The sequence below is a fragment of the Anomalospiza imberbis genome, chromosome 17, assembly GCF_031753505.1.
Source record: "Anomalospiza imberbis isolate Cuckoo-Finch-1a 21T00152 chromosome 17, ASM3175350v1, whole genome shotgun sequence".
Taxonomy (NCBI): Eukaryota; Metazoa; Chordata; class Aves; order Passeriformes; family Viduidae; genus Anomalospiza; species Anomalospiza imberbis.
The window spans coordinates 14071627-14085604 of record NC_089697.1 but is presented as its reverse complement, the minus strand read 5'-3'; the positions used below and the strand labels follow the sequence as shown (position 1 = coordinate 14085604).

General features: G+C 49.9%; 1 protein-coding gene across 1 annotated transcript; it reads right to left on the bottom strand.

Moving 5' to 3' along the window:
• Positions 1–224: 224 nt before the first annotated feature.
• On the bottom strand, positions 225–13228 carry UBE2V1 (ubiquitin conjugating enzyme E2 V1). The gene is made up of 4 exons (XM_068208098.1): positions 13080–13228; positions 5220–5368; positions 2315–2440; positions 225–2027 (listed from the first exon to the last, which is right to left on the bottom strand). The coding sequence occupies exons 1-4, from the start codon at positions 13099–13101 to the stop codon at positions 1881–1883; spliced, it is 444 nt and encodes a 147-aa protein (XP_068064199.1). The 5' UTR covers positions 13102–13228; the 3' UTR covers positions 225–1880.
• Positions 13229–13978: the final 750 nt, after the last annotated feature.

The following is a 13978-nucleotide window of genomic DNA, read 5'->3' as shown; positions in this document are numbered from 1 at the left end:
CTGCGCCTCACCTGATGCTACCAGCAGCCAAGTCTGGGGCAGCCTGGGGCTTAAAGCAAAACTACAGATGCTCCTTGGCACAGCAGCAGCAGCTGGATAGAGACAATTGCCTTTCACCACCAGTTTACATTCTGTCAGCTAAACGTGATCTGTAGGAAGATACTTCCAACAAATCAAGAATTCCATAAGGGATCAAAATTCTAAACATAAATACAATTAAAGCCTTCTAATATTAATGCACACTTTTTATTATATTAAAATCAGGCAATGGTCTGATACAATAAAAAGGCTGCTTATGGAATACTGTTATGTTAAACTTTCAGTACAGAGGATGTTAAATCCTTACAACTAATATTTTCCTCAGAAGTTAATGGAAACATCAATTGTTCATTGACTTGACAGCTGCTGCTTTAAAATGTGTTTATTTTTACTATTTTTTTTTCCTTATTTTTTCTTTCTTTTTTTTTTTTTTTTACACAAACACGGAATTTTTCATAAAACTTAGGACACACTAGGTTGGTTTCCTGCAAGCTTGCATCCACATTGCAGCAGTTAGTGGTCCGAACAGTAAACCAGAAAAGGCAGTGATTTGCCAGGATGCAAAGCCAATCAAGGTCCTTAATCTGCTGTACCACCGCTTCCCCAAAATCTTCACTGAAGAGATTTCTAAGACTTACAGAACCCTAATAAACTCTACCACCCGGATTTGATTTGTCTCTGGTTGTTACATCTTTAAAAGGGGCAAATGCAAGTGCAACATTTTGTTAATTAACATTCTTGGGTCAATCCAAAGCACCAAAACACAGTGATTTGAGGGTACCTGGAGTGTATTCAGAATCTCTACGTGCAGAGTCTTCCCCACTGAAGTTTGGCAGCAGAAGGTTTGGGCAATCCTGGTAAATTACTGCTCTTTTCCCCACGTCAAAGCCTATCTAAGAGCACGGCCGTGGCCAGCCTGGCGGTGTGGCAGCAGTGCTGGAGGGAAGGGAAAACCCACGTTTGCCAGCAGAACAGATACTCTTGTTTCCCAGGCTGGTGAAGACTAAATTTGTTGCAAAACCAAAATGATAAGCAGGAGGGAACAGGTCAAGTTATTGCCCCGACACTCACCCCTGGGTCAGGGGTGAGAAGAGTCACCAAGAGGGGCAAAAAGAAAGCAGCACCCCCACTAAAAAGAGGGGAAGAGGGAAGAGATAAAAAGAACCCTGAATCCCTCACCCAAAGCTCACGTCACTGGTGAGGGGGACCAGGAAGAGAAATACAATCTATGCCTTGGCCAAAGGAAAGAAGGAAAGCTTGCCCCAGATTATCAGGGCATTTAAAAAATAACAAAAACCCAAAAACGACCACAGTCACATTCAGCCTTTACTAGAGCGAGCACAAAGGGAGGGATGACTGAGGTTAGCACACATCCCCAGTAGTAGTCCATACAGCCCAGTGTAGTACTGGAAGCAAAAACCTTTGTGTCTACTCTAATAAATAGCCCTGAGCTTCGACTCTATTGCAAAAGACAGAGAAAGAAAAAAATAACCCAGGCCAGACACACAGCAAGGTGATTGTGGGATGGATCCTTTCACAGTTAAGTTGGATGTGCCACACTGGTCTTGACAGTAATAAATTTAAATAGACTTTTCCTGATACCAGAAGTTCAGCTATGTGGACAGTGGTTACACGACAGGATTATTTGTTATAGCACAACTTATATTTCAAATGAAAAAAAAAAAATTAGTATCATTTACAGTATCTCAAGAAAAACTTCCTTTGAATGGGAACTTCCTTTCCAGTATTTTGAGGTCTACAAGATGCATCTAGAAAATTGACTACTGTGGAAAATGAAGACAGCTTAAATTGAATAAGGGGGGCATGTTGGTTTTTTTTAATTAATTGCTGTAACATTGTCCTTCAGGTGGCTGAGGAAGTTTCATATTTTCTTTAGACATCATTAGACGCCGAAGCTCTTGCAGAACAACTTTGATACTATAAGAATTCTGCCATTTTGCTAGGACTGATATGGCTCTGGGGTCCACCTAAAACAGACAAAAAGACCATTCCTGTCAGAATTGGTGCACTGGTTACACTTAACTCCCCCCCCATCCCCAGCTAAAGATCTCACAAGAAATCTGAGTGGGAGAAATCAAAAGCAAGTGTTTTCCTAAAAGCATAATAAATCTCCACTTGTCCCCTTCCACCCCCTTTCCTTCTCCATCAAAGAGCACCACAAGCAATGAGGAGCTAAGCAAGCCACAAGTATAAACAAAGCACTGGAGCTGCACAAAAAATCCAACATTAAAATGAATAAAAGCAAAAAACTTACCACTCCATTAGAACTATTTACTCCATTCATATTAATTTTTGTTACAAATCTTACAAATGGAGGTGCTTCTGGATACTTAGGCCCACATTCTATTTTAAGGCTGTATATTCTGTTTTCATAAATTGTCTGAGGGAAAAGAAAGGGGGAAACAATTACATCAGGCAGTTCAATAAGCACTTGGTTAAAGCAGTGGCTACTTTAGGAACATGGGAACTACCAAAGGTGTGGGCAGCCACGAAGACACTATGCTGGCTACCTGTTTGGAGTTCACTTTGTAATATTCAGAGTATCAAACGTTCCTCCAGGGTAATAATTCTGCTGGTCTTTGTGCGTGCAGCAGGGAACAGCCCTGAGCTCCGTGCAGGGCTCTGGGGTCTGTGGAACACCCACCCACCCGGGGAGCTCTGGGGTCTGTGGAACACCCACCCACCCGGGGAGCTCTGGGGTCTGTGGAACACCCACCCACCCGGGGAGCTCTGGGGTCTGTGGAACACCCACCCACCCCTGGAGCTCCAGGGTCTGTGGAACACCCACCCATCCCTGGAGCTCTGGGGTCTCTGGAACACCCACCCACCCGGGGGGCTCTGGGGTCTGTGGAACACCCACCCATCCCTGGAGCTCTGGGGTCTGTGGAACACCCACCCACCCGGGGGGCTCTGGGGTCTGTGGGACACCCACCCATCCCTGGAGCTCTGGGGTCTGTGGAACACCCACCCACCCGGGGGGCTCTGGGGTCTGTGGAACACCCACCCATCCCTGGAGCTCTGGGGTCTGTGGAACACCCACCCATCCCTGGAGCTCTGGGGTCTGTGGAACACCCACCCACCCGGGGGGCTCTGGGGTCTGTGGAACACCCACCCATCCCTGGAGCTCTGGGGTCTGTGGAACACCCACCCATCCCTGGAGCTCTGGGCTCTGTGGAACACCCACCCACCCGGGGGGCTCTGGGGTCTGTGGAACACCCACCCACCCGGGGGGCTCTGGGGTCTGTGGAACACCCACCCACCCCTGGAGCTCTGGGGTCTGTGGAACACCCACCCACCCCTGGAGCTCTGGGGTCTGTGGAACACCCACCCACCCCTGGAGCTCTGGGGTCTGTGGAACACCCACCCACCCGGGGGGCTGGCACTGGGGAGCCCTGGCTGTGCACAGCCAGTACAGAGCACGTGCTGACCAAGCTGAAGCTCTGACAGTGCCACTGGCTTTTGTCAACAAGGTGACTCCTGGCTGTGGGACATCACACACAGCCTGGGAATGCCACACAGTGCAGGACAACTCGGGGCAGCAGCACACAGGAACTCCAGCTCTGCACAGCTGCTCATCTTCCCCGCTGGAATCCAGCATAACATCCTCCCACCTGCTGCCAGTGTGACTGCTTTCCACCCAGAGGGAAACAGGACTTAGCTTTTGCCCCCAGCCAGTATTTCCACATCCTACCAAGAACCAAAATGGTAGTAACTGAATGTGAGCAGTGTTAAAAGGAGGACAGCAAACAAGAATGGCTGCAAGTCCCCAGGATCTCTCTCAATACAGTCTGCTTCCTTCAAGCAAGAAGCTCAAAAGAAGTCACAACATATCTGGCAAGAAGATCTATGTTCCTAAGTGTGTCAGAAAAACAGGAGAGGCAGAGCTGACTCCTCAGCAGTGATGGTCCTGTAGCCTTGCTTTGCAGTACGACAACAACTGCAAACTTCCATCACTGCTGGCAAGGCTGCATGCTCCTGTTTGCACATTTCTATTCCTATTTAATTTTCTAAATTAGATTTCAAGGTTGTTTAAATGTTCCATAAAGCCTATGCACACAGTGAGCTTTCTTCACAGCCTTAATGCAGGCTCATTAGCACTCTCCTAATGTTCTAAAATCAAATGCTGTTCTAGAAAACAATTTGGGTACATCATAAACAAATGAAATGCTCGTGACTGGGGAGAGATTAGCAAAGGCAGACAACAAGTAAACAACACTTCTGGGTGAGACAGAAAACACTGCATGTATAATGCCTTCATAATACATGTTCCTGTAGAGCCTCGCTGTATGTCACAAAAGGCAATTGACAGAATGGGAACAGAGAGCAGAACATGATTAAAGGTCTGTAAAGATTTTCATATAATGACCTCTGGAATTACTGAGAAATTATAACTGAGGCCAGATGTAGAAGACATCTGCTATTGCAGGAAGGAGAATTGGCTACCTGCACTCCATCTAAGCATAGTAAGGAAACAGAACAGTGAAAACAGACAAGTTCTGGTTTTAGAACACACACACACATTCAACACACAATTAAGTCCTCAAGTTCACTGCTAGAGTGCAAACCCACAGTTTAGTAGGGCTGGGGGGAAAAGAGACTACAGCAATACTCCCACAAAGACCAGCTGCATTATAAGATGCTGCTTTGGGAGAGGACATTCAGAGAAGAGACTGAAATCACTAAAATCTGAGTTTCCTAGTCAGCTGAAATTCTACAAGAGCTTGTCAGTATTCCTGCAATAAACAGCACCCCATAAACTGAACAGGAACAGCAGAAAAACCAGCACAGAGCATCCCCTGGCAGCTGCAGCAGCTCCATTTGTAACCTCACTAGCTGAGGGATTCTGAACCTTGCTGGATTCAAGGGTACAGGACGTTAGAATTCTGGGATCTCGAAAGTTATGTCTTACTGAATCTGCAAATATAAAGCAGACAAGTAACAGAACTAACCAGAGAAAGGCACCAAAATGTTTCAAATTATAAGCAGAAAGCCATATAGACACATGAAACCCATTACTAGAAAGAACTTCAACATAAATCACTTCCCAAAGTGTTTTTTCACTCGTTTGCCTTTAATTTATTTTCTACTTCAGTGGTGAGATTAGGAGAAGGGGAAAAAAAGTGTAACAGTACTATTTTAGTATTTAAGTGGATACTTACTCGTGGAGGCCCAATAATCATTCCTGTCCATCTCGTAAGTGTCATATCTTCATCATCTTCAAGGCCCCAGCTAACTGTTCCATCCCCTACTCCCTTCTGACCTTCTTCAAGTTCTTCCAAAAGACGAAAATTACGAGGAACTTTTACTCCTGAAACAAGCAGAAAAGTATTTTCAGTTGAGAAATCTTGTAAAGAAAAAAAGCTAGAATAATTTCTCTGATACTTCTGGTCATTTTACAGATCACATTTTTGGCAAAACTATGAAAATACCACTTTTTGAATGACAATATTTCAATGCTACAAAACAGCTATTCCCATATTTAGCTTTGATTTTACAAGCAAAATCAAGGTATCCCCAAATAAACATTCTAGAAGGCTGACAGGACACATGTTACGGCAGGCAGTAAAATGAAAGAAATCTCTGTTCCCTCAAAGGTACACCCAGTATTACGGAGCTCTAATTAGCACTTGTCTATATGATTTATAGTATAAAAATTTAGAAGTTTCTACAAAATGACACCATGAGAGCCTTGACAGAAGTCAACTCAGAGCTTTAAAAATACCTTTCAAAGCAAATAAAACTCTTTCATAACATTAGTAGGTTAATCTGAAGTTAATTGAAGTGGGCTTTGTCAGCAGCAATAGCATCCTTTGTACTTGTGACCTCCACCACCAAGGAATTTCAGCACTTTGCAATTGCTGGCACATTTCTCCTCAAAACAGACAGCAAAACAGGGAGATTTCCTTCTCCCCATTACATTAATGGAAAACAATGGCACAGAGAGCTTTGGTGACACAGCCAAGGTCACACACCAAGCCTCTGATGAAGGAGGACCCTGAACTCAGGCCACAGTGGGTTTCACTGCTCTCCAAGGTATCTGCACCGCAGGCACCACAGAGCAGAACTGCACTCGAGCCCACTGCTGCTCCTTAGCCTGGGGTCTGTGGGTCAGGTTTTGGTGCTGGGGGGCTACAGGGCTGGCTCCTGTCAGAAGCTGCTGGAAGGTCCCCCCTTGTGTGTTGGAGCCAATCCTGGGCAGCTCCAGGATGGATCCACTGCTGGCCAAGGCCCAGGACATCAGCACTGCTGGGATAAAGTGTTTGGGAAGGGACAAAGTTACTGCACAGGAGCAGCTGGAGAGAGGAGTGAGAATATGCCCCTGCAGCCCATGGAGGGCCCTGGGGAAGCAGAGATCCACCTGCAGCCCGTGGAGCACTCCTTGGCCGTGGGCAAAATACAGAGGATCTGGTAGTTTTAAACTCTCCTTTAAATATATTAATGGCCTAAGGAACCTTAATGGCAGGGATGATTTTGCTGCATAGTCAGAGGTGTCCAAATTTCATTCATTACAAAGCACGCATCAAAGAAACCAAACCAGCAAATGACTGAAGAGAGTGGATACACATCTAACGTGACCATATCCAAGAACATCCTGGGCAGCAGGGCTCAGTCACAGCTGCAGCAGCAGCACAGGAACTCGTCCAGCACAGCGGTGCCAGCAGACACCAGACCTGTACTGGCAGAACCAGACCTCCCATCCAGGGGCTGCTGAGCACAGCTCCCTGCCAAATCCCCTCCCAGACAGACCCTGCTGTTTCCATGGCTGCTGAGCAACACAACTCTTTGGCTGTGAAAGGAAATGAGTCAGTTGGGGCTGGTAAAGCCATTGCCAGGAGACTGCCCCAGCCCCAGACCCTGCGTGGCAACAGGACCTCCTGGGCACCATTGTCACGTCCCCTCCACACGTCAAACCCCAGCATTTACTCTCCCACAAAATCTTTAAGCTACGAAGTGTGTATCCTGTGTGCCCCAGGCACACGAGGGCTCAAGTCTGCAAGTCACACCTGAGCCATGAGAGCCGAGCCACCCGTTTGTAATTCTATTCCCAACGCTCTCCATGCCACAGCAGCCCATCTCCAACACCTGGGATAAGAGAGCTGGGGGACACGAGGCACAGAGCATGAGTTGAAGGACAAGGTGCAACCTTTGCTTGCACACATCCCACCTATTTCCCTATTTTTGCTGCAGTGGATGCACGGGAGAGCTGCTGATGGGGAATGACTCACAGCTAAACTGCTGTCTGGGCTCCAGCCCTGCCTGCTGGTGCCCTGGGAAAAAGGGCCAGGGGAGAAGGGCAAACAGAAAGTCCTTCTGGAGGGGGCCCAGCAGCTCTTCCCCAGGGCAGGGGATGCCACAGAGGAAACCCTGCGGCTGTTATCAGAACCCCAGCCAGAGAAGCCATCAGCTGGAGCCAGGGGAAGACCCGCCCGGGATGAGTCACATGAATGCCAAAAAATGCTCTCACCTCCACACCACAACATTACAATACTTAACAAGCATCATCTCAGTCTGTACCTCGCTCCTTAATAACATCACTTCACAGTTATCAGTGGTGCAAAGACAATTTACTGGTATTTACTGGGACCAAGCTAAATAACCCAGGAGGAATCAGCTTTAGGGCAGACAAAGGCCACACAGCAAAGAAGAAAACCAGAAGCATTGCCTGTCCACCCTTCCTCTGAGCATCAACTCCGAGTGATCCCTCTGAGCATCACACCCTGTTCACTGAGCCAAGCAGGGATCTTTAAGTGAGCGTGTAATTAAAAATGACATCACCACGTACATATGTGAGCAGGCCACAACCAAGACTGAAAGGCAGCCTTAGTTCTGACATTTGCTTCCCAGAGCTGGGCTTGGCTTTACAACCTTACGGGAAGAGAAGGCAACTTAATTGCTGAGCTCTCCCCAGATACAGCTGCTCTGATTCAGCATGAATCCAGCATGAATCAGAGCCATAAAAGAGTCACACAGGATTTCAGAGCTCTTTGGCAAGTGTGAGGTCTCCAGAGAGCTGGAGTCACACTGTGCACGACTCCTGCCACATGGAAATTGTTAGCAGGAATGAGTGCTCATTCCACAGGAACTGCTCCCTGTGAGCTCTGCAAGGCATCATGGCAAGGGAGTGCCCAAAGGGAAGGACACAGCTTTGAGTTTTATGCACTTCACAGAAAATAAAATTATCCTGGCAGATAACTGGTAATTTTACACGAGATGACCCTGTCCAACAGCATTGCTGCTTTCTAAACATGTTTTACCCCTAGTCTAAAGCTCAGGGCGTAACATGAAGGATCATGACCTCAGCTACCACAGAAGGTGCCAATTCAGCTTCGTCCCTGACACACTCTTGGGAAATTCATTCAATAGAAAGAGAATCACACATATTAATGTAAAATATTATGCCCATATGACCATAAATGCTTTATATAAATAAACTTCCCTTAAGCAAGGCAGAATAAAGACCAGATTCATCCTTCTGGTCAGTCTGGTTGCCATTAAGGCAACCCCAAATCCTCCTCATTTGCAGGGGCCTAGAGCACTCATGGTCTGCTACCACATCCTGCTGGGACCCAAACCTCACAGGAATTTTATCACTTGTGATCATACACAAACACATCACCACCGTGTTTGATGTCCACCAAGATTCCTAGAAAGTGGCCAGATCTGTCCTAGGCACACACAGTATTTGCCAAATAATGTCCATGCTGAAGCGTGGCAGCTGCAGAGTCAGGAGATGTCCTGTGCCCCTTGAGAGCACCAGGAGTCCCTGGGGTTTCCTTCTCCCACCCCCAATAAATACCTTGCACAACCCTCTCAGTGTAGCAATAGAGACTTCCTTGGCAGTTTCCAAACCAACCTGTTTTTCTAAGAGCCCTTCATTTAACACAAGAAAGCCTAAATAAAGTGAGAGGCAATTAAAGAGTAATCAGCTTGTCTTAAGTACTTTCAGTTATGCATTTTAATTTAGCCTTCACTGTAGTTCAAGATGACTCTCAAATAGCAGCTTCATTTGAAACATAAATATAGTAATATCTCAGTAACTGCTTCACTTGTAGCTTGCCTAACCTCACAGAAATACTCCCAGAAATGGAACTGAAAACCTATTTCAGAGCAAAAGGAGATATTCACTATTAATCACAGCAGCACTGGGACTGTAAAAAATACACAAGCCATTCCTTGTCACAATGGTACATAAAGTTTCTGAAGTGATGGAATACTTAAAAAAATACTTTAAAAAATAAAAGGCTTTCAGCAATTGTCACAAAAGCTTTCAGAGACAGGAACTTTGGATTTCATGCATTGTCTTTACAGTCACAATTTCCACTCTGATGATGCAGACAGGTGCTGAGATAATTTGCAGACACAAAAATAACTTCCTGTGCACTTCAACAATTAGAAGTGTTTTCTGTTCTGTGCAAGTTTCAGCACTGGTTCTACCTTTCAATCATTTAGGCAGGTTCCTTGGAAAGAGGTCACTAAAACATCAGTCTGAGGCCCCCAGGTACAGGCAGGGTCACAGAGCCCCAGGTACAGGCACAAGCCCAGCTCATACCCAGGGGAATGAGGCACAAACCATCAGTAACTGTAGCTGCACTTGCAGGAGTTGAACAGCACCCTCACAGCTTGAAAATCCCAACTTTCACACCCTCACCAAGTCTGTCAGTGTTACACCTGCCAGGATCCTTACCTGTCTACATATTTACTAGACTAATTAGTACTGTTCTCAGTCAGAATGCTGCTTTTCAAACACATTATGTAATTTATATCATTGAGGATGAAAATATTCAATTCAGCATCATCTCGTAGGAGTGTTGAACTATTTACCTTTCTATTCAATCTACTGCATCCTTCTATTACAGTACACAAAGCTCTGCAATCAGCTCCTCTGGCACTATTTCACATGCTCTTACAGCCCATCTTATTTAAGAACGCAGAATTTATCTTGCATTTTCTCTTCAATTACTTTCCCCCTACCCTTGAGTCTTTCACTTCCAGTCCCAGAGAGCCCTTAGTGCTGGCAATGTTTCCTTTGAGATGAGGATGACTGCTGTCACTCCAAGGAGCCAGCGTGGGGCACCTGCATTGTACAATATTCCTGTATTGTACAATACTCCCATTGCGCCGCTCCTGTGCTTTTCACGAGCACCCCTTGGAGTTTACAGGGATGTTACAGGGTTACAAACAGACCCTTTTAATACACTGCACGAACCCCAAGGTGTGCTCTCCTCTGGTAGGAGCATTAAGCCACGTGTACCAGCACTGTCACAGCCATACACCCAAGGACTGGTTCTTCTGCAGTTCTCCACCTTCCTCAGACTTGGAGAAACTTAGATCTGGGCAAACCATTTTACTACTCGGCCCCTCCAGGCCTGTTGGTAAACACAGTGCCTCACAGCCCTGCAACAGACCCACTAAACTGAATTGTGAGAGAAAAGTGGGTTAAGTCAGGTCATTAAACCTTTCTCAGGGTGAAAGTGGAGAAACACAATCCCCCAGGCCAGCACGGCTGGGTTTTGACTCATTATAAAACCCGAATCTGCAGGACAGCACCATGGTGCAAGGTAACTGGCTGGGTGTAACTGCAGCCCAGCCAGTGCAGGAGCCTCTGAGGAACCCCTGGATTCCTGCTAGATCACCTCTGGCAGCTGAGCATTCTGGCAGGACACCTCAGTCTGTGGGATGGACACACACAGAGTGGAGTCTCCTACAAACAGCCTTATTAAAATCATTAAAGTCAACCCTTTCTTTTTATTCATACAGTAATGGGGTGTGTGGGAAACCCACATCATCAGCAACACAGGATTCCCCTCTCTCAGTGGTACAGATGGACCCCACATCCTAACATTCCTTCCAGGCTGAGGGTTGGGTTTTTTCCCTTGTTAATAATTTCTACCTGCTAATCTATCTACCTGTCTAATTGCCAGGACCAGCCCTATGACTTTTTTAGGTCACAGGGACATTCGTTACCACTTCTTCCTCTAGGTCAATAGCTGCTTTTGAAGACAGACGAGCATTTTTCATCTTCAGTATGTGTTTAGGCTCCATTGCTAAACCACCATGAACCCAAGGTATCACATAGATTCCAGGGTTTTACAGACAAATACGAACACGTTAAGACTCCACGGAAGAAGTTTTAGCAAACTGTGCTTCCCAGATGAGTGAAGGCAGTACTGAGGCACGTTCCCAAGCCCCCAGCGAGGGGTCAGCAGGGGACAGTGAGGCTGTCACCTCCAGCCCCCGGCCTGTGCCAGGCCATGCCTTCACTGCAGGGGCAGCAGGGACCCAGAGAGCCTGCGCTGCAGTGCCACTGCCAGCACCCGGGCACCGCGCTGCCCTCGCCACCACACAGAGACTCTCTGTCCTTTCCCAGCACTGCAGAGGGCTCTGAGGGCAGCCCGTGAGCTACAGCCCCAGCTCCCACCCACGGAGCCGCCCGGACGGAGTTCTGGCTTTACTGCAGGCGTGCGGTGCGCCTGCAGCACGGGTCTGTAAGCCACCCCTGGAGCAGCTGTGTGCCCACCCTGCACACAGGACACTGTGGCCCTGCTCCCGGTGCTGGGGACTCGTGACAGCTGTCACAAACCCAGGGGACAACGGGAACAATGCACCAGACACAAGGTGGCCAGCAGATCCAGGTAACAACAGCCTGTCCCAAAGGCCGTGCTGGGGCGGCCACTGCAGCCCAGCCCCTTCCCACACGTGCCCCCCATGAGCACCTAACAATTCTCTCACAGGGCTGCAATGGCTTGAAAAGGAAAAGTATTTGCCTTGTTCTTCCAGGCAAACACAAACTGCGAAGTCAGCAGCTTGAAAGGATCACTGAGAACGCAGAGCAGGCAGGAGCAGGAGAACGTGACCTAACAGGGGAAGAAGGGTCCCTTCCTCCAAGCTACAGCTTCTGTGTCTTTACTCAACACGTTCAAACACAGACCTGTAGCACAATTCTCAGGACAGCAACCGCTGCACTTGACCAAATTTTTATTAACTTGATTATTATGAATTATGTGCATTGTGATATGATGGTAATCCTTAAAATCTGAGTGGTCATTGACAGAGAACTATCTGTACAAAAATAACTCCAAAATATTTCTATTATATCTCCTCCAGTCACGTTCTGGTGAGCACAGTCAAACTTTGGAGAGTGCATTTTGGAAACAAGCACTACAGGGGCACATGCGAAACCCTCCATGGACTGGGACAACGGGAAAATGAAACTGCCTCAGCAGAAGTGACTCTGACTTACTCGATCGGCTGAGGTTCATTAGAGGATGTCAACAGGAAAAAACCTCACTCCAAACCTAGTCGCAGTCCTTTTGTTTAATATGTAATGATAAATGCAAAGGGCGAGTGTGTGCAACTGCTTAAAGCTGGTGTGTGGTGTGGAGCAGGTTGGAAGGGAATGAAAAATGCACTGCCTTCTCGGAGCACACCCGTCCTGAGCGGGAGCTTCCCGCGGAACCGGGAGGCCACGAGCCGAAAAGGCTTTTACAGCGCCCGATTTCACTCCGTACCTCCGGCCACAGCCGGGGCACCACCGAGGGGAGAGCACGGGGCTCAGCCCGGCCAACGGAACCGGCCGGGAGAGGAGCACGGCAGGAAAAGAGCCGGCACGGCGGCCCGGGCTCCGGGCCCGGCCCCGCCGAGGGCTGCGGCCCGCCCGGCCCGCCCGGCCCGGCGCCCGGCCCGGTTCCGGCGCGCCGGGACGCGAGTCCCGCGGGCCCGAGTGGCCCCGCTGGCCCCCGGACCCGCGCCGGGGCCGCTCCCAGCGCGGGGGCTCGGCAGCCCCCGGGAGGCGCGGACGGGCCCGCCGGGACCCGCGGACGGGAGCGGGGACGGCTCCGGCTCCACCCCCGCCCCACCGGGCCCCGCTCGGGCCGCGCCGCCGCCCCCTGCCCCCGGCCCCCCCTCCGCCGGTCGCCCCCCGCCCCGCTGCCCCCGGCCGCGGCCCCGCGGGCGCCCCGGGGCGAGGCGGCCCCGGCGCGGCCCCGCCGCCCGGCCCGGCCCGGCCCGGCCCCGCTCACCCGCGCCCGTGGTCGCCGCCATCTTGCGCCGCCGCCGCCGGCCCCGCCCCCGCCTGACGTCACCACAACGCGGGAACTGCGGCCACGGGCGCGGGCGGGCGCGCTAAGGGTGGCTCGCGGCGGGGCGGGCCCGCGCGGGGAGCTCTGTGGTGCACGCGCGGCGCTCCCGCAGCTCCGCGGCGCGGGCGGGCGGCACCGCCGCTCGGTACAGCCGCTCGGTACAGCCCCGGACAGCGGCCCCGGGGCCCCGGGACACCAGCGCCATGGCGGGCGTGTAACTCCCCTTACACTCCGGCCCAGCTTCCCCCAGCCCGCTCCCCTTCCTGCATAATACGAAAAAAAGTTAAAAGAAATGGGAAGGAAACGAGTTCTGCTTCGCTTCGCAACACACGCCCAGAAAACGGAGCCCCAAAACAGCCAGAATAATTACGAAGCAAAACGTTTTGGAGACCCATGGCAGCTTTAGCCCCGTTGCGCAGTGAGCCCTCCCAGACTGAGCCCTGAGCAGCCACGGGAGCCATCGGTGGCTCCTGGAGCTCTTGGAGCCAGCCTGGCTGGGCTCGCGGGCTGGATTTACGGACCCACGAGCATCTTCAGCCCCAGCACGGGCCCGCCCCAGGCTGCAGGCAGAAGGAAAAAGGCAGCAGGAAGAGGCAGGACAAAGCAGCAGGGAAAGGCAGCAGGGAGGAAAGGGGAAAAGGCAGCAGCAGAAGCAGCTAGCTGGCGAGAGCCCAGCTCAGCAGGCAGAGCCCGCCTGCCCCCGCAGGATGGCTCCCCAAGAGCTGTGGGGTGCAGGGGGCTGACTCCTTTGACACCGCTCCAACCAGCACTGCCCTCCGCCTTTTACACTGCCGAGTCACGGCCCGGGAGCATGGCAGACACAGGCGCCACACCTGAGC